The 27,200-nt window shown below is 66.8% G+C and overlaps 2 protein-coding genes across 4 annotated transcripts; one reads left to right on the top strand and one right to left on the bottom strand.

Annotated features, from left to right (window-relative positions):
* Window positions 1–1,921: 1,921 nt before the first annotated feature.
* Window positions 1,922–17,899, bottom strand: SPPL2B (signal peptide peptidase like 2B). Of its 3 annotated transcripts, none has more exons than XM_023644366.2 (15): window positions 17,699–17,899; window positions 12,238–12,357; window positions 11,135–11,317; window positions 10,447–10,536; window positions 9,500–9,639; window positions 9,159–9,301; window positions 8,853–8,949; window positions 7,940–8,056; window positions 6,207–6,288; window positions 5,384–5,458; window positions 5,194–5,256; window positions 5,014–5,113; window positions 4,544–4,621; window positions 4,043–4,203; window positions 1,922–2,824 (listed from the first exon to the last, which is right to left on the bottom strand). In XM_023644366.2, the coding sequence occupies exons 1-15, from the start codon at window positions 17,756–17,758 to the stop codon at window positions 2,636–2,638; spliced, it is 1,698 nt and encodes a 565-aa protein (XP_023500134.1). In that variant the 5' UTR covers window positions 17,759–17,899; the 3' UTR covers window positions 1,922–2,635. The 3 variants fall into 3 exon arrangements, with proteins under 3 accessions (XP_023500134.1, XP_023500135.1, XP_023500138.1); XM_023644367.2 differs by having other exon boundaries at window positions 3,976–4,203; window positions 17,699–17,868; XM_023644370.2 differs by having other exon boundaries at window positions 9,500–9,643; window positions 17,699–17,839.
* Window positions 17,720–22,352, top strand: LSM7 (LSM7 homolog, U6 small nuclear RNA and mRNA degradation associated). The gene is made up of 4 exons (XM_023644371.2): window positions 17,720–17,921; window positions 18,007–18,097; window positions 20,759–20,830; window positions 22,127–22,352. The coding sequence occupies exons 1-4, from the start codon at window positions 17,757–17,759 to the stop codon at window positions 22,267–22,269; spliced, it is 471 nt and encodes a 156-aa protein (XP_023500139.1). The 5' UTR covers window positions 17,720–17,756; the 3' UTR covers window positions 22,270–22,352.
* The last annotated feature ends 4,848 nt before the right edge of the window (window positions 22,353–27,200 follow it).

Genomic DNA, 27,200 nt, shown 5'->3' with positions numbered 1-27,200 from the left:
GAAATACGTAAGCTCTGGTCTGCTTAGGAAAAGAGAATGACAGTCCCTACAGGAGCTTCCACTCTGTGGCTTAAACACAAGACACTGAGCTGGGGCCCCCATGGGGCAGGGACACAGCAGTGTCACCCCAGCACCAGCATGTGGGGCGCCCTCCCCCGGGACCCCGCCGGGCCCTGCCCCCTCACAAAGGCTGGAGGACAGCCGGGGCCCTGACCCAGGAGGGTCCCGCAGCACGGGGCAGCAGGTGCCTCCAAGCTGTGTCCCAGGGCAGAGACGCCCTCACAGGCAGGCAGGGAGAGGCGCTCCCGGGAGAAAAGCTCACTGGCGCACCGGTAAGAGAAAAATAAAAATTTTATAGCCCGCGATTTTCAATACTCTAGAACCGGCTCTCAGGGGTTCGACCATCCCTCCCCTGCTGGCTTAGAGGGGGCTTCGCGACATCTGCCCTGAGCCCCGTGGGTGGCTGCGTCCTGGTTTCCGATGGTCTGCTGTGGGCTGGGGTCTCTGCCAGAGAGGAGGGGACGGTGGCGCTCGAGCAGCGTGGCCTGGGGGAGCGGCAGTGGCTCTGCTTGGACCTCAGTTGCCCCTGCGAGCCGCGTGGCCTCCAGACACGCCCTCCCGCCGAGGACAGTGGGGTCAGTGAAGCCTGACCACTGGGCTCACCACGCTGGCCACTCCCCTGGGCCGCACACGGGGGACGACGCAGTCACCTCTGAGCTTCCTTCCGCCCTCTCCGCCCTCGGTGAGGATGCTGTGACCCCACAACTAGCCACGTCGCAGCAGAAGCTCCGTGGCAGCCACGGTCCTCCAGGCGGGGGTCCCTCCCACGGGAGGAAGCCTCTCGGGCGCCGCGGAGGAGGAGGCGGCGGCGGCAGCCGAGGCTGAAGTATGCAAAGCGTGTTTAACTGTGAGGTTCCAACCGGAGCGAGGCGGAAACCGCTAACGGCGACGTCGGGAGCTAACGTCTGCCTGTGAGTTCCGTGGCGTTTGTCAAATTTCCGGAACAGAAAAGAGAGAGGCTCCCGCTCTGACATCGACGGACAAAATGGCTTTGGGGAGGGCGCAGTCCCCTGGGCAGAAGGGGTCCACCCGGGCCCCCTGCCCAAGGCTGCGTCCCGGGTCCTGGGGGCGCCTTGGGGCCGGCTGCTCCCCCTGGGCTGGGCCACCCATTCCTGTTGAGAAACACGGGGAAACAGGAGGAAGCCGGCTCCGGTTTTGGAGTAAGCATCGCTCCCTCGAGCAGCGTGGCTGCCGGGCTGCGGGAGTCTCTGCCCAGCGCTGGCGTGTGCAGAGCGGACCTGCTTTGACCCACGCCCACTGTCCAGGAGATGGAGTGGGGACCATGAGGCCGGAGGTCCGTGCCGTCCCTTCCTGTCCGTGAAGCATCTTCTTAACTGGAGTCCAGGGGCCTCGTGGATGGGAGGGCAGGGTCCCGGAGCCACGGGTGGCCCTGGAGGTCAGCAGCCCCAGGTCACTGGACCCTGGTGCCAGGCTGGGGCGTGCAGGCCACCAGACCGCGGCCAGTTTGATGGTGGCATCTGTGTCGTGAGGTTCAGAGAACCCTGTGGGTGAGGTAGATGACAAAATGCCAGTTCCAGAATGTTCTCCCGCGTCCCAGAAGCTCGTCGGTGGTTTAAATGAAAAGTGCGCTTGTCTGGCCTGTGTCGTGGCTGGAGGCTGGTGAGCGGCGTGCAGGGGACGGGGTGGGGGTGGAGAACGTGCAGACACCGGTGCCGGGCGTGGGCGATGCCCTCTGAGCGGGAAGGGAAGGAGGGGCCGACGTGACAGACAGAGCCAACCTCAGGACTGCCGGGGGGCCTCCATGCGGACCCCAAGGGCCGTCCACCTGGCCTGGAGCCCACCTGGGCCCCACAAAGGTCAGTCTGCGAGACTCGCACCCCAAGAGGCGACACTATCGGAATTTCAAAAAGTCGTGGCCGTTTATTAAAATGTGGCGGAGTCCAGCGTGGGGCTGATTGGGGGGGAGGGCGTGGCCTGCCGGGAGCAGGTGGCCGCTGATGGCCCGTTCGAAGCCCTCGGTGGCAGCCCCTCCTCACGGCCCCACCAACCAGACGGGCGTCCGGAACCCATGCCAGCCAGAGTCTGAGGCTCGGGGCGGTGGCATTCTCAGCCTCTGGCCCAGCCGGCCTGCAGAAAGGGCCTCTGCTGGGCACTCGGCCTCCCTGGGGACCCGGCCTGAGCGCTCCTGCCCAGGACAGGCTGTGGCATCGGAGGGAGCCCAGAGAGAGGGGCGCACAGGGAGCACCAGATGGGGCGGGTCTGCAGCCGCAGGGCGGGGGGACGGCCTGCCCTTGCCGAGCCACCACCAGAGGGAAACTGACGGGACGACTACGGGGCTGGGGGGCCACCCAGCGGGGCCTCAGCCGGCCAGAGGGCCTGGCAGCAGGCACGGAGCTTGGAGCAGGACTGGAGGGGGTGGAGTGTGGCGGGCTGGGTGGGGAGGGGGAGCGGGAGCAGGAGCCGAGAGGCCCCCACCCTGACGTGAGCATCGAGCATCGGCCAGACCAGAGCACCAAGTTGGGGGCGGGGCGGGCGCCCGGTCTCGGGGACCCCTCGGCACGGGGAAGGCAGCGAGGGCCGGGTCCAGGCCACCTCTCCTGGGCCGCAGCACCTGTCAAGCTGTGGGTTCGGAGGATCCGGGCCGCATCTCCTCAGGCGTGGACGGCTCGGGGGGCTGCTCTGCGGGCACAGGGCACTCGGGCGCATCTTCCCCTGGAGGCGGCTGGGAGAGGGCGGCCGAGGCTTTTGGAGGCTGCGGGCTGGCGGCCGGGGCTGGCGCCCATGGAGGCTGAGGTAGGTCCTTCTGCAAGAGGAGAAAGGCCAATGGTGAGGGGCAGGACAAGGCCGGCTAGCAGCTGCGGGGCGGGGGGCTGGCAGATGGGCCGCTGTCCCCAAAGGGTCAGGCCCCAGGCCAACAGGAGCCCCTTCCTGGGGGATAGGCCACAGGAGGGAGGCCCAAGGCAGAAACCCTGCCTCTGACATCTCTGGGCATCTTCCTCCCTCCTGAACCTTCCAGAACTAACCCATTCGCTCTGTGGCAGAGCCAAGGCCCTCGGAGACTCAGACCCTTTGAGGACGGCGGGCACTGAACCCAGGAGGCCTTCCCCGAGGGTCTGGGAGAGAGCTCGGCTTGGCGGTCGGCGAGCGCCAAAGGCCCACCACCAGGGTAGTTAACCGGCTGAGCCCCGGAGCCCGGCTCCCTCCCACCGTTCCCACACGTTCTCAAGAACAGGACATGGGAACACCACAGCCCCAGTCCAGGGCCCCTGCCAAGCAGGGGCGTGTCACATGCGGGGAAGCCTGCGTTCACGCGGGCAGTTTACAAGGACGCCAGAGTGGCTTCGAGTCCCCCATCCTGATGGGACCGGCTCTGAGCCCTGGGGGCTACGGTGACTCACGAGAAGGCGCCCTTTCTGCAGATACTGGAGAGAGCAGTGTCCCCAGAGTCAGGGACACTGGATGTTACGTTCAGAGGTCCTGTGTCCCACTGCCCTCCTGCCTCAAACTGTAGCAGCAAACCCCACGACCGGGAGCCCCTCCCCGGTGCCCCACTGGGGACGCCACGGCTGCCCGGTCCCCGCAGCGAGCTCTCCCAGCTGTCACCGTTCACACAGCTGGTCCAGCGTGAGCCGGGACAGCTCTCACCCCGGCAGGAGGGCTGGGTGGCCCCCCACGCCTGGCACTGCATTCTCAATGGCGGAAGTGGGTGTCTAATGGAATGGGGCGTCACTGTCCCCGGGGATCAGCACCTTCAGGAAGAGGGGCTACGAGCACCATCCTCAAGTCATGCCTGGCGCGACAGCCACAAGCTTGTCCCCTCCACGGGGACGGCTCAGAGCCGCCAGAGCTACACAAGCACGGCTCCCAGAGCAAAACCTTCTGGCAACCCGGAAACACTGACCGCGGGACAGGGGCTGCGGGGTTTAGTGGTAAAACTAGGAGCTCTTACTCAACTTTAACTCTAGTTAGGGCTTATTAGGTTATTATTTCTCGCAGACAGTCATAGCAAACTGGTATTCACCGCAAAGCCGCTGCCCGTCCAGAACATGCCCAGCTCCCGGCGCCAGAGGGCCAGCGCGCCGCTGGTGACGAGCGTGCAGGGCACCAGGTAGAGGAGGGCAGGCTGGCCGCGCTGCATGAGCGCCAGCGCCATGAACGTCACCAGGAGGCCGACGCCGTAGGCTGGAAGGACGGAGATGGCAGCACGTTACCGCGGCCTGGACCCCAGGCCCCCCACCCGCCTCCGCAGGGATGCTGGGGGCGGGGACAGACACGGCACAGCTCTGGGAACGACACGGGCAGAAAGCGCCACCAACGCGGCACACGGGGGCCGGCCAGCGGGAGCCGGAGCTTCCGGACGAGCATGGGCCCTTCCAGCGTCTTCCGGACACACGCTACCCCCGGGCACGAGGCGTGCAAGGCAGGAGTCAGCCAGGAGACAGGACGGGGCAAGGGCCCCGTGAGCCTGTGGAGGAAGGGGACGGGGACCCAGGGCCCTGGGCGCGAGGGCGCGCAGACTCACCGATGGTGCAGGCCACGAAGTAGACCCTGGAGGACTGCACCTGGATGTCGAACCTGTGGCAGTAGGCCACGAGCAGCCCTGGGGACAGAGAACGTGGCCAGAGCGCCTGCTGGGGACCGGGTGCGCCCGTGGGGGGGACGAGTGCTGGGCGCCATCCCGTCCAGCGGCTGTCACTGCTTCCCGGAGGGGCCCCCTGCCCACCGGGACGATGCCCCCAAGACTCGAGGGGGGCAACCAGGGCAGTGGACACGCACAAACCCACAGCTCGGAGGCCGCCTGGTGGGGCAGAGGGCCGGGGGGTCCCACTGTGGGTGGACCCTGGGGCAGTCGGCGGGTGAGGCCACACTCCGCCCTGGGCAGCGCTGTCCCCGGGGCCCACCCTGACCATACACCACCCACCGTCCCTCCCTACCCACTGCCTCTCTGGCCCGACGCTGCCAGGGACACCTGGGCCGCCCCCGGCACGGTACCTGGGACCAGGATGTCCCCGAAGCCCAGGAGAGAGAAGGGCCGGTCACACAGGGCCAGCGGGGAGGCGTTCAGTCTGGGCACCTTCAGGACCATGGGGAGCTGCGGAGAGCGAGGAGGCACGTCCAGGACCTGCCAGCCCCACTCCCCCGGGCAGCACCGCGGCCCCGGCCACCGCGTACCTTCTCGTGGGTGGCCGAGTCCGAGGGCCCGGTGGCCACCTCCACCATGATGCTGTTCCCGCTCTGGCGACAGGGGCTGCGTCAGAGGGGGCGGGGCGCAGGGGTCGGGGTGCACAGGGCAGGGACACGGGCAAAGGGGGCGCGGGGCACAGGGCTGGGGGCAGGGGTTGCGGGGCCGCGGGGACCCCACCTTGGTCAGGAAGGGCGTGATGAACACGAAGAAGACGTCATAGACGAACAGCACGAGCAGCAGCAGCGTGCAGGCCTGCGGGAGGACGCGCTGAGGGCCACCCGCCCGCCCGGCCCCGCCCCCAGCCCCGACCCCACCAGGCACACACGGGACGGACAGACAGACATGCACGGGAGAGCCAGCACAGCCAGCCCGCCCCTCGGGCAAGAGGCCGGGAAGGCGCCCGGGAGCCAGGCCAGCACAGCCGCGGCTCGGGAGAGCAGAGGTCAGCCTTCCCAGGTCTCAGAGGAGTGACCGGTCCGGCTGCGGCCGCGCGGGGGACGAGCCCCTCCCGCTTCCCCGTGTATTTCCAAGTGACTCCTATGGGGGTCCCCTGACCGAGGACCTTGACGGCACACTCGGGTCCCAGCCGCGTGTGTCTGCGCGCCCCCTCCCCCCAGCTTCCTCCGGTCTTCCTCCTTCTGTCCCCTCCTCCAGGAAGAACTCAGTCCCAGTGCCGCGCTGTCCCCAGGCCAGAGACCACCCTGCAGCACCCGGGCTCTAGCGAGGGGCCTGGCCAAGTGGTCGCCAGTGCAGCAGCCACACTGCAGCTGACCCTTCAGCCTCATCACCAGGGAGGTGGCGGAAGGGCAGGCTGGCAAAGACCATGCCGCCCGCAGAGGGCCACGCTCGGAGTGGGAAGGCCGGGCAGAGCCGGGGTCAGTCAGGCCTGGAGCCGCTCGAGGACTGGCTGACACTAAAGGGCCCTTGGGACACAGGCCGCCGCACCCAGCACCCACATCTGCAGGCTCCCTTGACCAGCACTGCCTGCCCCTGGCCTCACCTTGAACGTGGGGAGGCGGATGGTTTTCAACGTGTAGAGGCAGAAGGCAATGCCCAGCGCGTCCTGAAGGATCCAGGCCCACCTGCAAGGCAGAGCAGGTCACCGCCAGGCAGGGGCTCCAGGAGCCACAACCCGTCGCCTCCCTCCCTCCTCGGCCGCCGCAGCCCCCACGCGGTCAGGGCCGTCTTGCGCCAGCCTGAGCCATGCAACCCCGAGGCCTGCAGGGGGTCCTCGTGGCGTCAGGACGGGCGGGGAGAGCGGACGTGGGAGCAGGGCCGAACTGACCCCTCCACCCCGAGGCCTCAAGGCCAGAGAGAAGCAGACACACGCTGGGGTCCCTGTCCCTCTGCCGTGGCAGCTGTCACACGCAGGTCACCGGACGACGCAAGGCCCGGGGCGTCGGGGGGGAGGATCGCGCATCTGCTGGATTCAAACTTCCAAAAATATTTCTCAAATGATTTGGAAAAATTAAACCCATGCCCAGCCCGGTTCCACACACAACCTCTCGGCCCATGGGACACTGGGGCCGGGGCAGCCGGGGGCAGGCCCTGAGGACGGTCCCGTGGGAACACAGGGCAGAGGAGGAAGTGGAGGCGCAGACCGCCTCCCCACAGATGTCCACGCTGAGCCCGCGAGGCAGGTGTGCCAGCGCAGGGCCGAGTTTCTGAATTTGCAAATCACACTTGCTCACTCTTAGAGCCCCAGTCGAGACTCTAAGAGACACCTGGCTCGACAGAAGGGCGGCTGGGAAACGAGACCCCTGCCCTGGGCCCTCCTGCCCTTGGCCTCGGGGCTCATGCAGTGACAGGCCCCGCTGCCCCCGCCCCTGGCTCCGTCCTCGGTTCCCACCGCCTCCCACGGCCTGGACGGGCTCTGCCGCCCCTATTGCTCATCCCTCGCCCGACACGGGATGGAGGGTCTCCCGGCCGGCAGTGTTGCGAGGAGCAATGGGAAGGCCCACGGGCGGCCGGGTGGGCGCCCAGACGCGGCAGGAACGGCGCCTGTGCCAGTTGCGAGGACGGAGCGGGCCTGCTGGCTTGGATCTGACTCTCACGCGTCGCCTTCTCTTTGTGTACAGAGAACTGAAAATATTTCCCCGTTTCCCTTCTGCCAGTTAAATCTGTTGTGGCTCCAGGCGGCGGTGCAGCCGAGAGCGTTAACTGCCTCGGGAGAGGCTCCGGGAGCGCCAGATGGTGTCAGCGATACGGCGGCAGCAGGCGGGAACAGCCCCGCTCTGTCCTTGGCCCAGCGCAGCCGCGCCGCGGGGAAGTGAGCGCTCAGAGCAGCGCCGTCCAGGCGGGGTGCCACTGAGCACACCCCGCGGCCGGGAGGGCAGGCGCCCCGACGGGAGCAGCGGGGACCAGCGGCGCCAGGCCCCCGCCTGGGCCCACGAAGCCGGCCTGGAGGCCGCGCCCAGGGCGCCGGGCTGGGAGGCTGCGTGGCATCTCGTATCCAGATTCCAATCGCAGCTCGCGTGGCAGCCGGACAGACCGAGTGAAACCTGACGCGGGCGGCAGGCAGGGTGGCCATGCTCGGCGGCCGCCAGCTGAGCCCGGGCAGCACCTGGACGCCTGCGGCCACGGCGGCCAAAGAACTGAAGAGGCTTTTCATGACCGGGAGCTGGACCAGCTCCAGGTGCCCCCGAACGGCCTCGGGCCTCGGGAAGTCGCGGCTCCAGCGCTGGGAGCATCTGAGGACAGCCCGCCCGCCTGCCGGGGCCCGGGTGCACTCACTGGTCCTCATTCCGGAAGACTCCCCACACCACGCTGGCGGCCAGGCAGAGCAGCGCCAGGAGCAGCAGGCGCACCTGGGGGCGCTTGTGGAGGTAGGGCAGGCTGTTGTCGGGGACCCTGCGGGTGGGGCGGCCGTCAGCAGGCCCTCGCCACCCCCATGACCTCTGACCTCACAGCCCTCGGCCCCCTGGGGCTCTGCTCTGCGGGGCTGCCCCCCACCCTGCCGCTCACCATCCCCTCACCTCTTCCTGCATTTATAGAAGGGAGGCCCCCAAAGGCAGAGCCGCGCTGCACGGGGCAGGCACTCAGGGGCCAGTGGACTCTGGCCAGTCGCCAAGCCAGTCCTGCCCCTGGAAGCCGCCGGGAGGCTTTGGCCCAGCGCTGTGTCCTTTCTGCCTGCCCCCTCACCCTCGAGGGCACCCCACGAGGCCTCCCGCCCAGAGCTGAGCTTTCTGAACATGTGTCACCTGGTCAAAACCCTTCAGCACATGACCCTCTGCCCTGTAAGAACCAGGCCAGCCCGGCAACACGGAACCTTCTGGGCCTGGACCGTCAGCGCATCTAACCACATGGCCCCGCCCTGCCACCCCCGCCTGGGACCCACATGTGTCCCCAGCACCCACTTCAGCCCCTGCATCCCCACTGGCCCCGACCAGGAACGGGACGTGGGGAGAGAGGCCTGAGAACCAGCGCCCGCTCCCGCACTGCCCCCCGCTCTGAGGCCTTGGGCGCCAGCCAACACTGAGTGAGCGCCTGCTGCATGCCCTCGCTGTGCCAGATGGCGGGGGCCAGGAGAGTGCAGGGGTGCTCGGCACCACGGAAGCAGAGCTGGGACCTCAGGAGCCAGGACACAGGAGACAGAAGCGGACGGGTGAGGAGACGGGGCCACGGCGAGGGGCCGCCCGGGGCTCACCTGCACTGGCAGAAGGGCAGCCTCTGGACCAGCGGCGCCAGGCAGCTGTAGAGGCCGGTGGAGGAGGCCAGGCAGAAAATCCCGATGATGACATAGACTGTGGGGGACGGGCGGTGAGGGGGCCGCCACGGTCTCCGCCCCCGAGGAGGGCTCCCCATGGTCATTCCCCTGGGTGGGGTGACTCACGCCAAGCACAGGGAGGGGACGGCTCCAGGCCCAAGCCCCGGCCTGGGCGCCGGCCACGGCAGCCCCTACTCGCCCCCCAGACTGGCCCTCGCGGGGACTCCGTGGGCGGCCAGGACGCACCGAGCTTGTCATAAAAATAGTAGAGCAGCACGAGCATGGAGCAGCACATGACCACGAAGACGCAGATCATGACAGGCGTCACGTCCACCGCCTCGTCCTCCTGCTTCTCCAGCCCGTCGTCCCGCTTGTGCTTCATGTACCTCCTGGAGAGACACAGGCCGAGGGGCCACTGGCCAGGACGTGACAGCACATCGGCTGCTCCGTCGGCCGCCCGCCAACCGGCGTGGGGACACCCTCCTCCGGGCGGACTGTCATGTCCTCACGTCTCGGTGTTAGGGCCACATCCAAGTTAGGGCGCCCGTCTGCCCCATGCGCGTGCACGCAACCTGGTGGGCACTCACCTTTTGACGTCCCGGCTCCCGGCCCAGTAGCCGCCGAGGGCGACGGTGCCGACGGCCATGATGAAGATGATGACCATGTTGTAATCCAGCATGGGCTCCTTGGGGGCGTACAGCGCCGCCCGCACCACGCGGCCGAACGTCTGCCTCGGAGGAGACATGGAGCTCAAGGCTGGGGCCGCCATCCCCTGCCCCTCGCCCCCCGCAGAGAGCCAAGGCCGGCCCACTCATGCAGCAGGGTGCCGGGAGAGCCGGTCCCTGGGGCCCCTGCCCCCCACCCCGCTTCACCCGCCACACCCGACCCGAGACATTGGCTCTGACGGAGCGAGCTTCGAGGGCAGGCGAGGGGCCCACGCCTGTGGGGACAGAGGGCCTAGAGCTAGACACGTGTGTGCGTGTGTGTGTGTGCGTGTGTATCTGTGTGTGTGTGTGTGTGCGCGCACGCAGACGAGGGCGGACGTCCCCCGGAGGCCGACGCGCATCCTTGGGGAGAGGCGTGGAGCCTGCGGCCGGCTGGGAACGTTTACTCCAGCTGCCAGCAGCTTCCGCCAAGACTGAACGTGCCCATTTCCCCCGTGTGACGAAGCTCGCCTGCTCCACACCCAGCTCCCCGAGGAAAAGCTGGACACAGGCCTCTGGTCAGACGGGGCCAGCCTGCGTGTCTGCGAGCACCCAAGCCAGGCGCATGCGAGCGGCCGGGTCAGCCCAGCCGGGAAGCCAGGGTCCGGCTGCTGCAGGACAGAGGACACCAGGCCCAGGGTGGCTCCCCTTGGCTGCCTGGGGCAGGGCTGGGGCTGTGGGCTCCAATGCTGGCATCCAGTGCTGGGGGCCCTCTCCCACCAGGCCCTGAGCACCCACGGGCCAGCCCGGGCAGGGAGGCCTCGCCCCCGGGCCCCACCCCATCTAGCAGGCCCAGGTGGCCACAGCCCGGAACGGGCAGGAGACCCTACCTTGAAAATGTCCAGCATGTCTTTGTAGCTGAGCAGGGCCACGGGAATGCCAATCTCGTCATACTGCGTCTTGTTGCCTCCTGGGGGGACCTGGGGCCCGAGGAGGGGACACGGGGGAAGGAGAATGGATGGCTCCCCGAGCCCCCCCAGGACACGGCTGCCACCAGCCCCTCCTGACAGCAGGCCCGCAGAGCCAGCGCTCTCTGACGGAGCAAAGAGCCCCACGTGGGTGGGCTGGGGGGTCCTCGGGTGCCAGGTGGTGGGAAGAGGGACACACTGGGGGCAGGCAGGCCCGCAGGCTCGGCCTCACTTGCTGGGGGAGGAAAAGCTCTCCCTTCATGTCCAAACATTGGGGTCAGGCCCTGTCAAGGGCCATTGGGGCCTGGGAGGGCCAGGGGACAGGCTGGCATGAGCCCACGCCACCTGCTCCTCAGAAGGCCCCCAGAGCTCGTCTCCCCAGCCCCAGGACTGCTCTGGGACAGGGCTCCCTCCAAGACCGTGGTCCAAGGGCCAGCGTCCACAGCCTCGGTCAGCAAAGCCAGCTCCTCGCCTCCCTCTATTGCACCCGCCTGCGCCCCCCCTTGAGCGCTGTGACCCCAGACGCGGGCCTCCTGGGCAGGAGGAGGTCAGGGCAGCTCCAGCACCTCCCGCCTCGCCCCTGCCCACGGCTGTTGCCCCGTGGCCGTACCAGCGCCTCCTTGCTGACGACCAGCAGCCCGCGCGCGCCGCTGCCCTGGGCCAGCCTCACTTTCTCGTAGAAGGTGCAGTTGCCCCGTGCCACCAGCGGGATCTGGTTGCTGAAGCCCTTGGCGGGGAGGTCGGCCGGGGAGCAGAGCACAGAGGCCGTCCAGTCCCGCAGCTGCAGGAGAGACTGAGGGAGGCGGCATTCCCGTGAGCTGCACCGGACGCAGGGCGGATGGGGCCCCAGACCAGGTCGGCAGGGGTGCCTGCCCACGAGCAGCCCCTCAGCCCCTCTCTCTGTGGGACCGTCGGCTGGCACTACCCTCCCGGCAGCACCCCGCCAGGCTCAGCCTCCTCGGCAGGGCGGGGGCGAGCAGGGTTGCACACACACACATGTGAGCACACACACACGTCCACATACACCCACATACACAGGTGCACACTCATGCACATGCATGTACATACCCACACGCACACTCATATACACACCCCAGCATGAGGCCGACAAGAGGGGCTGCAGGTGGCATGCGCTCAGAGCTCCCAGGGGACCCTCCCTGGTGTCCTGACCCCGTCTCCAGCATCCACGGCAACGGGTCAGCAGGGGTGCGTGGACGGGGGCCTCCCCGTCACAGTGAGAACCACTCTCAGCCCCTGAGCCCCAGGGCCCCCTGGGTGGACAAGGGAGGCCAGTGCCGGGAGCAGCAGCCGGGCTGCACCTGGGGGGGCTGGGTGTCCCACCCCTTGGCCTGCCAGCCCTCTGCTGTCACCCCCTCAGGACCGCTCTGCCAGCAGCCCCAGTGCAGCATGCGGGGTCCTGACGAGTGTCCCACCAGGGCTGTCCCTCAACAGGGCTCCAGACATTTTTCATTTATGACCAAAGAAACCGAGGCCTGGTGGGGCTGTGGGGCTTCTCTGGGGACGCCCCAGACTCCAGCGGCCCCCCTGGTTTCCCTGCTGAGGTCCCTCTCCATCCTGCGGCCGGCTCTGCAAGATGAGTCTCCCAGAGGGCCCTCGGGGACCCGGGGAGAGGAGCGGAGGGATGGCGGCGAGCAAGACAGAGGCCCTGAGTTGGGAGGGTGCCCCGAGCGGAGGGCCCCCACCAGTACTCACCGCCTTGCTGAGGTCGTGTGGCAGGTGGGCCCACTGCGGGTTGTAGAGGATGCAGTAATCTCTGCCCCTGGGGCCCCCGGCCTCGGAGACCACGTGCACCATGCCGTACTCACAGGCTGCCTGTGGGGACAGGCAGGGTCAGAGCCCCATGCTGGGGCAGGACAATCCAGCAGGAACAGAGTCCCAGCCAAATGAGGACGCCTCTCCGAGGGGTCACCTGTGTCCCCGACCAGGCTGGGGCTGGCGTCCTCCCTCCGACAGTACAGCCAGGGTACGACCGTACACATCTTATGGCGGGGAAAGCGAGAGAGGACAGCGAGGACACAGACAGGCCTCCCTAGGGAGACCCGGTGTTGACCGCGGCTGTGTCAGGTCCCCTCCTGGTCCCGTGGCTCCTATGGCAGTGGTGGCACCACCTCATGGGGCCCTCCAGGGATGGATGGGGCAGGGGAGAACGAAAGCCCCACGGCTCTGTCCTGAGGCCGGGAGGGAACACGGTGAGTCAGCAGACCCGTCCCCAGGCCCCGGGCGGGGGCTCGTGGCTGGGACCACGGGACAAGGCAGGAGGCTGGGAGGAGCTTCTGGGACCCCAGCAAGCTCAGGGATCGTCCTTGACCCGAAGCTCCTGGGAAAACTGCCTATTTGCCACTGACAGGTGACCCAGCTGGCTCTGGGCAAAGCTTGGCCCCCTTGGGCCAGTGCCTCACTTTCCAGGAGGACAGGCGAGCCCAGGTCACGCGACCAGCCCCCGCCGGGGCACAGGCCAGTGGGCCTGCCCAGGTCAGCGTCCCCTAACCGCCCCCACCCAGAGGCACGGCAGGAAGGGGCCGGGATACTCTGGGGTGGGCTGGGGCTGTGCATCTGTACCCGGCGGGTAGAGTCTGCAACGGACAGGAGGCGTGCGGACACCAGCAGGGCACAGACAGCTGCCCTGGTTCCTCTGCCCCGCCAGACCCCGAGCACACAGAGCCTGGCTGCCCACGCAGCCCCGCTGCCCGGCCCACTCTGCCCAGGAGGAGGAACAGGAGCGGGTGGCTGGCTGCAAGGTCCTCCTTCTGCGTCCTACAGGCAGCAGGCTGCTCACGGACGGCTGCACGGAGAGCACCAGGAGGACAAGCAAGCTTGGACATGGAGCAAGGATGTGGGCAGCGGGCTGACCACGCAGGACGGGGCAGGCCGGGGCACACCGGCCATCAGGGCCCTTGCTCTGCATCTGAATTCAAAGTCAGGCAGAGGAGCAGGCCGCAGAATCCCCGAGACATGGGACACCTCCCTCAAGGGCAGTGGGGTGGCCGGGGGCCTGGGGTAGAAGGGGCTGCCTCTCGTCTTTTCCATTTCACGCCAGAACAGCCTTCTTTACGTGAAAGACCGTTAACGTCACACGAAAGCATCGCCGCCACCTGCTTGTCAGCGCCTGCCTGGACCCTGCAGCTGCCCGGCTGAATCGAGCGCAGGTGACGCTCCCCCCTCCCGGCAGAATCGAGCGCAGGCGACGCTCTCTCCTCTTCCTCACACATGCTCGGGCTCTGCTCCGGCCTGCGGCCCAGAGAGCCCCCTACGAGGACGGCCCCTGTGTCTCTGGAGGATTTCACCACGAGCAGGTCTCACAGCGTCGGGGCGCCCAGCACGCTTGCCCCGAGTCTGGTAGCTCCCGAGGCCTGGGGGGCCTGCCAGGCCGGGGGGGAGGGGCAGTCCCCAGGAGAGAAGCCTTGTGCTAGGACCCAGGGGGCCAGTGTGCCACACGTCACACCCACGGGCCCTGGGCCCTCCCCACCGCGGGGCTTCTTGGGGCTCCTGGGGCCTCTCTGGACCCGACTCGCGCTCCGCACACTTGGGCTCCTGGGGCACATGCTCCCCTCGGGCTGTAAACACCTTCACGCAGACACGCAGGGCACGCTCCTTGGTCTCCCCCAAGGACCTGCCATGGACACAAACAGGTGGCCACAGCCGCCCGCCTGACAATAGACGCACGACCGGAGCAGACGCCAGCTGGCACCACGGGACACGCGCCATGCCAAGTTGGAGCCGGGGTGGGGGGCTCTGATTTGGCCGAGGGTCCTGATGGACTGGGGTCCCCAACATCAGGCCTGGGGCACAGATTGGCTCTCAGATGGCCAGAAGCACAGTGAGGCCCCAGCCCGCACGGGAGCGTGTCCTTGACGGCCCTGGGCACCCGGCGGTCGTGGCGTGGAGAGAAGCCCAGGGCGCCGCGACCCGGGCCTGGAGGCCGACACGAGGTGGCAGCGCAGGTCCGGGCCACCACTGCTCCGACGGGCACGTCAGCTCTGGCGCTTTGGTGCGTTGTTGTGAGTGAGGTGCTGACGCTGCTGGGCGTGTTCAGTGAAGCAGGCTTACAGCTCAAGGAAGCAGGGACACGGGGCCACTGTCACCAGCACTCGAGGGAGGAACGCAGGGGCGCTGCCTGAGGCCGACTGGCATCTCACTGTCCCTCCACCTGCCCTGACCTCAGCCAACCTCCATGCACCTCACCTGTCACCTTGTTAGGAGCTCCCTCTTCCAGGTCCTCCCCACCAGGCTGTCCCCCAAGGGCGCCCCTCAAGCTGGCTCTAAGGACCGCGTCTGGCTGCACGCCCCTCCTTTCCTTCCAATGGGTCCTCCTACGCTCAGACCCCCTGGCCACTCACCCCGGGGCCACTGGGGAGAGTGCATGGTCCCTCAACCCCCAGGCCTTATCCGGCCCCCCTTCTGTGTTTGTAAATAAAGTTTTATTGGAACCTGGCTGCCCGGTTCCCGGATGGAGGGCCCACAGCTGTTCTCAGTACAACTGCAGAGCGGAGCACTTGCCACGGAGCCCACGTGGCCCGTGAAGCCAAATACACTCCCCTGTGGCCCTTCACAGAAAATGTAGGCTGACCCCCATTCTGTGGGATCCGACGGGGTGGGAAGCGTCATCTGCATAAAACGAAAACTGACAGAAACTGTTTCTTTTTAAAAAGGTCATTTAAAGCACAAAAGCCTACTATGGGATTTCCCTCCCCGCGATCTGCACAACTGGCTCTCGGTTCAGAAATAAATCTGTGCTGACATCAAACGCCAGGGAGGGCCCGGTTTCGCTTTGAATCCGGTTTCCCCGCCAGCGGAGTCAGAGGAACTGGGGGCACCTCTTCAAAGGGACCCCACGCTGTGAGCGCCCCACGGGCTAGAAGGGCTGGCCCAGCGCGGAGAACCAGAATAGCACGGACTGCGAGGACACACCGCCCTCCGATGTGGCAGTCATGGAGCAGGCTGAGTGAGGACCGTGTGGGCAAACCAGGCTTCGGGATGACCGAGAGCACTCACGTCAGGGGCTGTGAGAGGCGCTAACGGGTCCAGGCGGGAGCGGTCTTCCTTCTAAGAAGACTCGGTGAGCTCGAGGAGAAGGTGGAAAAGGAAGGCCCCAGGGAGCTTGGAAACAGATGCGCAGGTGGAGGAAAGTGATGGGGAGATGGGAAGGGGGGCGCCGAGGGCAGGGACACGTGCGGGGGTGGGGGGCACGTGGAGGGGGCAGGTAGAGGAGGGCAGGGCGCGCACTGACGTGAGTTCAGATCTGCCGAGTAACAGCCTCCCCTCGGCCTTTGTGTACGCGCCGGAGGAAGTGGGTCTCTTTGGGGAGGTCAAGTCCTTCACCCAGGGTCACAAAATGCTGGCAAGTGAGTTCACGGCTGTCAGCAAGCAGCATTCTGCCCAGTGGCGAGCTGGTCTTATCTCGGGCACCACGAAGAGCCACCCCCTCCCACCACCACCCAGGGTGCCGTCCTGTCTCAGGGCGCGTAGACCAGGGCTCTGTTCCGGGAAAAGCAGCCCCGACTGCTTGCCTCACTCTCTCCCACACGTGCCTTGGCTCCCTGCGCGCAGGACAAAGTTCAGAACCCTCAGCCTGCTCGGGATGAAGTCCAAACGGCCCGGCACCGTGAGCCTCCCACCAGCTGGGTCTGACCTGCCCAGCCCAGGGAGGCCACAGGCCAAGGTGTAAGCACCATACCGCCCTCCACACCAGCACCGTGGACCCCTCAACGTCCCCAAATAAATCACCAGCCCTCGCGCCTCTGGGCCAGCTCAGGCCACTCCCAACACCTGCCACACTCTCCCTCTGCCTTCACAACCCGGCAAACTCCTACACATCCTTCAGAACACCCCTCGGCCCCTAGTGCTTCTGAAAAGCTTTGCAGGCAAATCGAGTGAATCTCCCCGTGGTGTTCCCACGATCCTTCATCCGTCGCTTGCTCTGTCCTCGATCAAAACGTCTCGAGAACTTAAAGTCCATGCCGTCAAATTGCTCAGACGGGTGAGGAAGATGAGTGAACACGGGCAGGGAAAGGACACGGGGGCTAGTGAAGCAGCTGGGGAGGGGGCGTCCCAGAGAGCTTCCAGGGGGGACGGACAGGGAAGCTGAGACCAGAAGGATGGCCAGGGAATTCCAGGCAAACAGAGATGACCAGAGAGCAGAGCAACTTCAACAAACTAGAGCCGGGAAGGGAGGACCACAGAGGCCTCCCAAGTGCTCCAGGAAGCTGCTGGAAGGCTCTCGCCTGGATGCACCGAGAGCTGACACACTTTGAGAGAGATCACTCCTGCCGTGTCAAAAACGGACTGGGGACGTGGGGAACAAAGGCGGCCACAGGAGCTATGGCAGAGGTGGCGGTGAACTGGGGTAACCGGGTCAAGGTTAATGGCCTCATTGGTAGGGCTGTTAGGACAACATTCCCTGAGCTTCCAAACCCAGGAGAGAGGGAGGATTTGCAAACCAAAGATGTGCTCATGACAACGTGCATCGGCCATCTCGTGGGCAGTCCCCCACTGGCCCCGGAGACCTCGAGTCAAGTGACAAAGTAGCAGCGCGTGGCACGCTCATCACCCCATGCATCATCTCGCCGAGTCCACGCTGTACTCTTGGGGACAAGCGACGGACGCCCAAAGCAGGAGACTTCCCTGCCCAAGGTCAAGGAGCAAAAGATGGGGCGCCGATTCGACCCCACTCCAGGGCTGGGCTCCTGGACGCTCCCCGGCGCTACCAGGCACCGGGCGCCGCGCTGGGCAGCTTACCGCAATCCCGGTGGTGGTGGAGGGAGCGCTAGCATCGTGAATAAGGGGAAACTGAGGCTTACGGAGGGGCCGCCCCCTGGCTGAGGCCACAGAGCCAGTGGGGGGGGGGGGCGGCGTCCCCGGCGTCAGATGGAGACGCCGGGACTGACCAGCAGGACCCGGGGGACGGGAGGGGGTCCCCCAACTCCAGCCCCGGGGGAAGCGAGTGACGCTGCGGCCGCGGGGAATCCCGAGGCGGGGAGGGGGGACGGGCCCGCAAGGTCACGGCCGGGCTGCGAGCCCGCCGGCCGCCCGCGCGGGGGGCGCGGAGGCCGAGGCTGACCCCAGGCCGGGCCGGGCGGGGCCCTGTGCGGGGCCGGGGGCCGAGGGGCCGGGGCGCTGCCGCCGGCGGGACCGGCGGGGCCGGCGCAGCCCTCACCTGGGCCGCGAGGAGCAGGAAGGCCGCCGCGAGCCGCGCCAGCGCCGCCGCCGCCGCCATGTCGGCCGGTCCCCGCCGCAGGCGTCGTCAGATGTTTCCCAGCAACGCCCCGCCGCGCCCCGCCGCGCCTGCGCCGTGTGTGCGCCGCGCCTGCGCGCGGGGGCGAGGTCAAAGGGCGCGGCGACGGCGCCTGCGCAGAACGGCGCGGCCCGGCAAGATGGCGGTGAGCTCGCGGCGGGGCTGCTGGGGCGGGAGGCGCGGGGCCCGGCCGCGCGCTGTCCGCCTCACGCGCTCTGCTTTCCTCGCAGGACAAAGAGAAGAAGAAGAAGGAGAGTATCTTGGACCTGTCCAAGTACATCGACAAGACGATCCGGGTGAAGTTCCAGGGGGGCCGCGAAGGTGAGACCCGCCGCCCGCCCCCCTAACGGTTTAGGATAAGTAAGGAGCGGCGATCGCGACCCCTGCTGCCGGGCTCCTCTTGGGCGCTTTGCTCGGATGCCTAGTGCAGGGCTCCTAATAGACCGCCTAATAAGCAGGCTGGGAAGTAGGAACTGTTAGGTTCGTTCCGCAGGTGGGGAAACTGAGGCACGGAAAGGGGTCCAGACGTAACCCAGAGCCACAGTTGCGCAGCCGGGACTGGGATCCACGGCTTTGCCTCCCCTGCGGCCCTGTCTGTCTAGTTCCCGCCCCGGCGGCTGCCCCAGCTCCTCGCCGAGACCCCCACCCCAGGGTTCCCCAAGCTGGGCGCTGTGGACATGGGGCCGCGTCATTCTCTCTGGGGGGCTGTCCTGGGCTCTGTGGGCGTGGGGCCGGGTCACTCGTGTGTGGGGGGGGGGCGTCCTGGGCACTGCGGGGTGTTGAACAGCATCCCTGGCCCCCACCCACTCGATGCCTGGAGCTCCCCAGTGTGACAACCACAGGTGTCCCCAGACATCACCTGGTGTCCCCTGGGAGGCCGCATTGCCCCAGTTGAGAACCACGGCCCTGCGGTCAGTCTCCGCCTGCCGGCCAGAGGGACTTGTTACAGACACGTGGGGTCGCCTGGTTCCCCATTGTCGCAGGGTAAAGGACCCACCTTTTCTTCCTCTGAGTAAGGTGGGGAGCTCTCGCCGCCCCGGGGCTGTGAAGCTCCTGTTACCTCTGTGCCTGGAGTGCTCTCACCAGGTCAGCTTGTTCCCGGCTGACCCCACAGTCGGTTCCCTGCTCTCAGCTCAGGACACCTGCTCCAGGAGGCTTTCCCTGAGCCTCCCCCTCGCCGCAGGCCCTGTGCTAGAAGCCCCCGTCACAGCTTTCCGCTTGATGCCCGTTAACACGATACTTAGCTCGAGTCTCCCGCTGGGATCTCGGGCAGAGGGCAGGAACGGCGTGGGGTGCCACTGCTTGGTGGGGGCCCCCTGGGTCCGAGCCCCATTTCTTCCGCTCACCGGCTGTCAGTCTTTGGGTGGGTTGCTACCTGCTCTTAGCCTCAGTTTCCTCATTTGTCAGAGAGGCTGTGAACTCCGCCTGTCTCAGCGAGTGGCAGTGGGCATGCAAGGGTTAAGGACGTAACAGGTTTAGCGCAGTCCCGCCCCCGTCAGCATTTCATTTATTCAGCTCCCTCCTCGACCATGGGTTCCATCTCATGAGACGGTAGTCCAGACCCCTCTCCCCCGAGGTGCAGACGATCGGCTGGCCTCAGAGTGGTCAGGACACAGTGCCTGCGGGTGTAGGGACGGTTAGAAGTGAGACTCTGTGTCTGAACAGGTGTCTGCTCAGCGGCTCGGTGCCGGCCCTGGGGCAGATGAGTGAGAGGCGGCTCTTGCTGGTCAGGGCGCTTGTGTTACTTTTATACGCTGTGGGGTCAGTTATCACCAATTCAGCAGCTTGAACACTCAAACTTCTTGACTCCCCGTGTCTGCGGGCTGGGAGGCCTCGTGCCTCAGCCTCGAGGGCTCCTACGAGGTTGTGATAAAGGAGCGTCTCTTGGGGCCTGGATCAGGCACAGAGACCTCCTCCAAGCCGCTGGTTGTTGGCAGAATTTGGTTCCTTGTGGTCGTAGGACTGGGGCCCCCGTTTCCTGGCTCGTGTTGGCCAGGGACACTCGGCTCCTGGCGGCCGCCCCCGACCCCCCTGCCACATGGCTGTCCGCAGCATGGCTCCTTTAAGGCCAGCAGGAAAACCTCTCTTGTTCTTCAAATCTCTCTTTTCGGAAAGTGCTCATACTTTTCACGATTCACCTGATCCGGTCTGGCCCACCCAGCGTAGACTTCCTTAACACTAACTGAAGGTTGACTGATGGGGGTCCTGAATTACGGCTGCAAAGTCTTCTGTTTTTGTCATAACCTAATGACAGAGTGACACCCCATCAGATTCCCACAGTCAAGGGGATGGGGTGACAGCCGTGTTCACTGGGGCCGGGGAACGTGGCTCTGGCCTGGACTCCCAGCTGCCCACTGCAGTGCCCGTGTCCCTTGAGGAGGAGGGCTGACCCGCAGGTGCAGGCCCCCTGTGCCAGGGCCCCGTGCGGTGTTGCGTCTGACGCTGCCCGGAACCCTGCCAGGCCGGTGCCGTCACCGTCTTCGTTCTACAGGAGGGACGAGCAGGGACACAGGGACACAGAGCCAGGGGCTGGCAGACTTCTGTAAAAGGCCAGACGGGGGACATTCCCAGCTCTGTGGGCCAGCTGTCCCCGTCACAGTGTGGGGGCAGCCAGGGGGACCGTTCATGGGCCAGCTGTCCCCGTCACAGTGTGGGGGCAGCCAGGGGGACCGTTCTTAACAGAGGGACACAGCGGTGCCAAACGGTGGCCGCCTGGCCCTTCGCAGAAAGCGGTGCCCACCGTGATCTGGTGGGGACGGTTTGGGGTCGGCTGGGCCTGCTCCGCTCCTGGGAGCCAGTCCCTCGCTTCCCCTCGTCCCCGGAGACGCTGCTCCCACGTCTGCGTCTTGCCGAGGGGTGGGCCCCTCGTGGGAGGGGCGCCCCTGTCCCCGAGTGCTGCCACCTGGGCAGGGTTCACAGTCCCCCCAGCGCAACCGGGACCTCACGCCCCCGTTTCTCCTCTCTTCCCGGTGCCTCTTCAAGCCAGCGGAATCCTGAAGGGCTTTGACCCGCTGCTCAACCTTGTGCTGGATGGCACCATCGAGTACGTGAGAGGTGAGCCGGCCTTCTTCCTGCTCCGATCCCCCGGCTGAGGGACGCACGTGGCGCCTCAGGGACAGACCGAGGACGGGCGTGTTTGAGCTCCACGTCCTGGCGCGGCTCACTCACCTGGCAGCTCGGGGACTCCAGAGACGCGGTGTGTTCTGCACCCGGCATGGTCAGGAGGGCGCCAGCTGCTCTGCTGCTCCTTCAGCTCCCCTCGTCCCTTGCGGTCCCCGGGTGTCACCCCTGCTGCTGACAAAGGGCCCTTCCCCTCGTTCCTGCCCCGGGTCCCTGCCCCATGAGTCCCTGACCGTCCACAGCGCCCGCGGCGTCAGGCTGCCCGTCAGCCGTCAGGTTCTCCAGCTCAGCCTCACGGGGCGCTTGGGACCACCGATGTCGTTGAGGCAGGAGTCACTGGTCGGAGGTTCACGCGGCCACACTGGCGTGTCCAGGACGGGTGGGGTGCACCTCTGTGGGGGAAGCATGGGCTCGGCCACTCCATGGGGCCTCTCGCTTTACCCGCAGTTTCCCCCGCCCGTGTGGGTCCACCAGAGTCCGCTGTGGCCCCTGAGCTGGGGTTCCGGCCCGGCCTCCTCGGGCGGATGATTTTTGCCGTCTGTGGAAGGACAGGGCCCTCAGGGAAGCCTCGGACGGGGCCGGGTGGCCCTGGGGCTATGGCTCCACTCTGTCGGCAGCGCCTGCCCCTGTGGGGGCCCCGCTGGGCAGGGGAGCCGCACCCCCAGCTCATCCAGCGCAGCCAGGCGTGGCAGCCCTGGGCCCGTCCCCACGGCTCCGGGGCGGGGAGGGGGGTCGTTCCTCCCTCAGGATCTGAGGGCGGAGCAGCTCCGATCCATTGGGTCTCTGATTTCCCTGGGCCACCTGGTGCTCCCCGCGTCACGCGGGAACAGCACGCGGACTTTTAGTTTCTGTGATCTCAGCAGAGCTCTCGAGCTGGCTGTCACTTCCACAGTCCTTCCGTTAACAGCCCCGTGACACGGGCAAATGTTAGCCCCACGGGGCTTCCGTAGTTTTGCAGAAGCCGAGAGCCCGGATCGACGTTTGTTCCAGCTGCTCATCCCATGAGGTGTTGCGGGGCCCCTGCTGGCTCGCGTGCCAGGCCCCCAGTGAGCTCTGAGGCTCAGCGTCCCTGCTGTCCCCCGGGCCGTGTTCTCGCTGTGGCAGGGGCTCTCCCTGGGCCTCATGGTCTGTGGGTCATCTCCGTGTGTCCACACAGCCACATGTCCCCTCCGATCGCGGTCCCCCAGGCCCCTGCGCCTGCGCCGCCTCACACCCGCGCTCTCCCCGCAGACCCCGACGACCAGTACAAGCTCACAGAGGACACGCGGCCGCTGGGCCTGGTGGTGTGCAGGGGCACCTCGGTGGTGCTCATCTGCCCGCAGGACGGCATGGAGGCCATCCCCAACCCCTTCGTCCAGCAGCAGGAGGCCTAGCGGGCGGCTCACCCGCACGAACGGACTTCCCTTTTTGTATAGGTTACGTTTTTCTTTTGTTAATAAAATCGCAAACTTCTGGAGCCCCAGGACCTTGCTTTCAGCCTCGGTTTTCTAGCAAAACCTGGGTCCCAAGGACTCGGTTTGGCCGGCAGGGTTTGTCGAGGGCCGCCCTGGTCCAGGCCGGGGATGGGATCTGAGCTGACCGCAGCCTTCACCGAGCCCCCGAGCGACTGCACGCCGTCTCAGCGAGCGTGTCTCGGTGGCATCGTCTCTGCCTCTGCTCTGTGTCTTCAGTGCCTCCATGCGCGCCAGCCGGAGGGTCCCCAAACCAGGGCCTCCGGGTCACGTCCTGTTACAGCCATGTCCTCACAGAGAACAAGAGGGAGCCTGGGTCCCCGCCGGCCCCGTGGCCTCTCCTGGCTGGCCCGGCCTCCCCTGGCCTCAGTCCCGCCCCGGCCGCTGAGGGCCTCTCTCCGGTCCTCTGGGCCCAGGACCCGGCCCGGTCGTCCTCGTGAAGGCCCCCTGTGCCCCGTCCCCAAGGAGCAGGGCCTCTTCCTGGCCCGTCCTCCAAACTCAGTGTCCTTGTTAGGACTCTGTCCCCCGGGACTGTCCTGCCGAGCACGGGCTGTGTCTGTCTGAGCCGTCGCTCAGCCGGGCTGGGAGTCTGTGTGTCGTCCTGGCAGGAGCTGTGGGCCAGGAGCCCGTGAGCTCACAGCCGGGCGCGGGCAGTCTGGGGTCGGGGACACGCCGGCAGCCGCAGCAGGACAGGCCAGGACCACAGCCGGACACGGGCCACGTGGGCTTGCGCGCTGCCCGACCACCTCGAAGACTGAAACCAGCCGGCCCCGGGGAGCTGGGCTCTGCTGCCGGGATCTGTCAGGGGCGCGAGGCGCGGAGCAGACCCCGCTGCTCCTCGGCCCCTGCCCGGCCCCGCCATCTGGCCCGGCCCTGCCTCCCCCGGCTCCCTCATCAGAGGCCTCATCGTGGAGGGAGGGGGCCTCGGAGCAGCTGGGCCAGCTGGGCGCTGGGCGGTGGGGGCGGCCCCCGGGGAGGCTGTGACCTAGAATCCGGGCACCCGGCCTGCCAGCCTCCAGCCCTCGTGCCTCGCTGTTGGGCCGGTTCCCTGTGCCCATCTGACAGTTGGGGGCGGGGGCCCGGGCAGGGAGGTCACACAGTGGGGGACTCAGACCCCAGGCACCCAGGCTGTCCTGGCTGAGGCCGAGACCTCGGGGTTGGGGGTCAGGGGCTTCGACCCCAGGGTGGGGCTGGTTAGACCTCATTAGAGCCCCAGGGGCAGCTGGGGCCAGAACAGAAGGACGCCCACTCTCCCAGCCGCCGGCTTCTCCCGCAGACAGCAGGTTCGTCCCTGGTTCCTCCCTGCCCTGCCCGTTGGACCCCTCACAGCAGCCCCCCTGGTCCAGGCTGCTCTCCGCCCACCCCTCACCTCCCAGCCAGCTGACGAGGGCAAAAGCTGCCCTCCGCAGCCCCAAAGTTCAGAGCTCAAATCCCCTCCCACCACTTGCTGTGTGGCTGAGAGTAGGTGTCCCAACCTCTCTGAAGGCTATTTCCTTTTCTCTTAAGTTCAAGAAAAGGCATCGCGCATCCACTCAGCGGCCAGCACTGGGCCACAGCTGTGTGGGGAGCCGGTCAGGAGCGTAAGGCTTTGCGTCCAAGCCTGAGGATGAGAACAGAAGGCTGTGGGGCCAGAGAGGGAGAGCCTGACCTCCTGGGGGCTCAGGCGGAAGAACTCAGAAAGGAGGGTCCATGAGCCTGCTCACTGGACCCCCCGGAGAGTCACTCTGACCTCGTCTGTAAGGGACCGGCAGTCCCCTCTGGACTCGGGGCGCCTGATTCGATGATACAAATGTGGCAGGAGTGACGTCATGGGGATGCGGCGCATGGTGGGCAAACCGGCTTTCGGACCCCCTTGTCCCCTTGGCACGCGCCCTCAGCCGCCGTGAGGGCAGGAGCTCCGAGGCCTCTTGGCTGACGGCCGGCGCCCACCACCTGCACGCTCATGAGGGTCCCGGGACCTCCAGCCCAGCCGCCCCGACAAGTGTCGACGGCAGGGGGCCCCCAGGATCGTGAGAGATCGAGTGCTTTGTGCCACTGCGCTGGGGAATGTTACGCGATGACGGGTCCCTGAGACGTGCCGGCAGACGCCCGTGCCAAACGGCAGGGTGTCACACAAGCTCGCACACGGGCGCCATCCCGCTGGTTCCAGATAACGGTCTTCAGAAAGGGGTCACGCTTCTGTACTCTGCAGCGTCCAGAGAAAGATCTGGAAGGAGCCATGCTGACCCGGGATTGCAGATGGTGATCGGAGCGGGGTGGCCGCCTGCTCTTAACGCTTTAATATTTCACCAGGAGGAATTTAATATTTCATACTCTACGCTCAACGTTACATTGAAATTTTAATATTTTAGCAGGAGTCCGAGGAGGAGGCCAGAGACAGGGAGACGCAGAGCGTGATTGACAGAGACGAGGGGCGCAGGCGGAGCAGGGAGAGAAACAAGGACAAGGCCAGGTGGCCAGTGACACTGGATCCGGCCACCCGCCCCCCTGGCCCCGGATAAACAGTATAAAGGCCTGGCCACCCGGCCCTGGGCCGCCACCATGCTGTGGGGCGGCCGCCCGCTGAGCCTGGCGTGCGTCCCGCCCTTCCAGCGGTCCCACACGGCCCGCGCAGGAGCGCCAGGGGCCGGGCTGCAGCCCTCGGCCAGGGGCCGGCCCTGCTGCACGTGCCCGCGGTCACCATGGCACACGGCTTCCGGGTGTTGGCGGCCGGGGCCCCGCTCTGGGAGTTGGCACCAGGGGCCCCCGGCCGGCGGGGAGAGAGGCCCCGGCTCCAGGGCAGACCAGCCCGAGATTCCGAGGATGCCACCCCCCCCCCCCCCGGTGGACCCCGGAGTCTTCCGAAGGTGGCCCCGATCTTGAGAATGCTGATGGTCGGCCTTCCTTTCCCCCAGCCTAGCTGCCTTGTCCCCAGAGCAGGTTGGGTGACAGGATGAGCTGACCCACACCTTCTGGTTCACTGCCCTCCCCCAAGCCCTTTCACAATCCCCCTTCACAGATGAGGAAGCTGAGGCCCAGAGAGGTTGAGCAACTTTCCTAGGGTCACACAGCCAGGATTCTGACCCAGGAGGCCGGTTCCCTCCAGCAGTGTCTGCCCCCTCCCCCTCCCCTTCCTGTGCCCCAAGGCCCCCGCAGGCTAACTGCCCCTGTCTCATGGGTGCAGAAACAGACCCAAAGCTAGATGGGGGGGCACGGGTGTTGAGGGGGCAGAGAAGGGAAGGAGCCCCCGGCCCAGAGCCGGGAGGGAGCAGGTCCCTCCTTCACGCCGCGGGTCCATCCTGCCAACAGCCAAGGGGAGACCCCACCGCAGCCCCTGGGCACCAGCGATAGGAGCCGACGGTGCCGAGGAGCAGGGGGCCCTCGGCCGCAGAGCCCCAGAGCCCCCGCAGCGCCCGTGCCCGTCGCCGTCCATGTCAGGGTCCTGGGTCCCCGTCAGTGAAGCGGGCGCAGCGTCCAGTTCTGCCCGGACCCGGACTCGGACGCGGCTGTAGAAGGAGGGGGCTCTGGGAACGGGGAAGCTTTGCGCGTGCGGCTGGATCCGGGGCAGGGGGTGCCCGGGGGGTCTCCCGCTTCCCGCAGCTCCAAGCCCACCCGGAGCCCCACTGCCCGCAGGACGAGGGCCCCCCGCCCATTAGACCTGGAGCTTCTGGGGGGTCGGGGGCTCTGATGCTCAGTGAGACCCGGGTCCCACCTCCACTCGGGACCCAGGTCAGCTCACGGGGTCCCCGTGCCCCACACACCGCGTGCCAGCAGGGGTCAGGACGCGCCCAGAGATGATGGCCGAGGCACACGGCAGCACGGCTGCACGCAGGGGATGGGGCCCGGCCATCCGGGGGCAGATGGAGCCCGGGCTCGCGGCCACGCCCTCGGCCCACCCAGTGCTCCCCTTCTGGGCCCCTGTCTCCCCACAGCACCAGACCCACACCCCCTTGGGTGTCGGAGAGGCACCCCAAGGTAACGGGCCCCAAACTGACGCTCTGCCTGCCGCCTGCTGCCCCCGGCTCTCCCCAGCCAGGGACCCACCCCACGGTTCCCCACCTGCTCAGGCCCAAACCTCGGGGTCACCCTTGACCCTCCGCTCTTTTTCTCGCCCTGCACATCCCGTCCGTCAGCAAGTGCTGACACCCCCACCTTCAGAATTTATCCCGCAGCTTTTAAAGGACAAATGACGCCAAACCAAACTGAGAAGTGAGAGGTGTGGGGAACGCTCCCCAGCTGGTAGGAGGCCAGCGTCACCGAAACCTGTCGGAGACGTTCCAGGAACAGAAAACCACAGACCAACATCCCTCGTGAACACAGACGCGAGAATCTGTAAGGAAACACCAGCAGCCTGGGGCCAGCCGTCTACACAAACCTCGTACGTCCCGACCGCCCAGCGGGGTCTCTGCCAGGAATGCAAGGCTGGTTTAACACCAGAAAATCCCTGGGTGGGGGTCACCCCACTGGCCCAGTAAAGGAGAAAAAGACACGATCGCGTCGTGGCCGCGGGAGAGTCGTCTGAGCAAAGGCAACAGGAACTCAGATGAAAAACCCAGTGGGGAGGACCAGGCCGCCTCTGAAAGCCCCAGGCAGCGTCTCGCTGAACCGTCCCAAAGGACCGCTCCGCCCTTCAGCTCAGGGGCAAGGCGAGGACGCCTGCTCTCGTCGCCCCGGAGACCCTAACCGGCGCCACAGGACAGGGAAACGGAACCAGCGAGAAATATCAGGGAGTTTTGCAAAGTCTTTGCTTTTTGCAAAATCGACTTGCTCCTGCAGCATCAACTTGCTGAAGTGCCGTGACTCGCCGAGGGTCCGCGCTGCGGGTCAGGCCCCCGCGTCCCGGATCGTGGCGCCACCTGCCTCCTCTCGTCTCC

The sequence above is a fragment of the Equus caballus genome, chromosome 7 (assembly GCF_041296265.1).
Source record: "Equus caballus isolate H_3958 breed thoroughbred chromosome 7, TB-T2T, whole genome shotgun sequence".
In the NCBI taxonomy this organism is placed as follows: domain Eukaryota; kingdom Metazoa; phylum Chordata; class Mammalia; order Perissodactyla; family Equidae; genus Equus; species Equus caballus.
The sequence above is the reverse complement of the archived record's forward strand: the minus strand, read 5'-3'. Positions and strand labels throughout refer to the sequence as shown.

Coding starts and splice junctions, on each gene's coding strand:
- LSM7 (XM_023644371.2), top strand. CDS start 17,757: ATGTCGGCCGGTCCCCGCCGCAGGCGTCGTCAGATGTTTCCCAGCAAC. Junction 17,922..18,006: donor CGCGGCCCGGCAAGATGGCG/GTGAGCTCGCGG, acceptor CTTTCCTCGCAG/GACAAAGAGAAGAAGAAGAA. Junction 20,831..22,126: donor CACCATCGAGTACGTGAGAG/GTGAGCCGGCCT, acceptor CTCTCCCCGCAG/ACCCCGACGACCAGTACAAG.
- SPPL2B (XM_023644366.2), bottom strand. CDS start 17,758: ATGGCGGCGGCGGCGGCGCTGGCGCGGCTCGCGGCGGCCTTCCTGCTC. Junction 10,537..11,134: donor TCGTCAGCAAGGAGGCGCTG/GTACGGCCACGG, acceptor CTCGGGCCCCAG/GTCCCCCCAGGAGGCAACAA. Junction 5,114..5,193: donor ACTCGGCCACCCACGAGAAG/GTACGCGGTGGC, acceptor CGCTCTCCGCAG/CTCCCCATGGTCCTGAAGGT.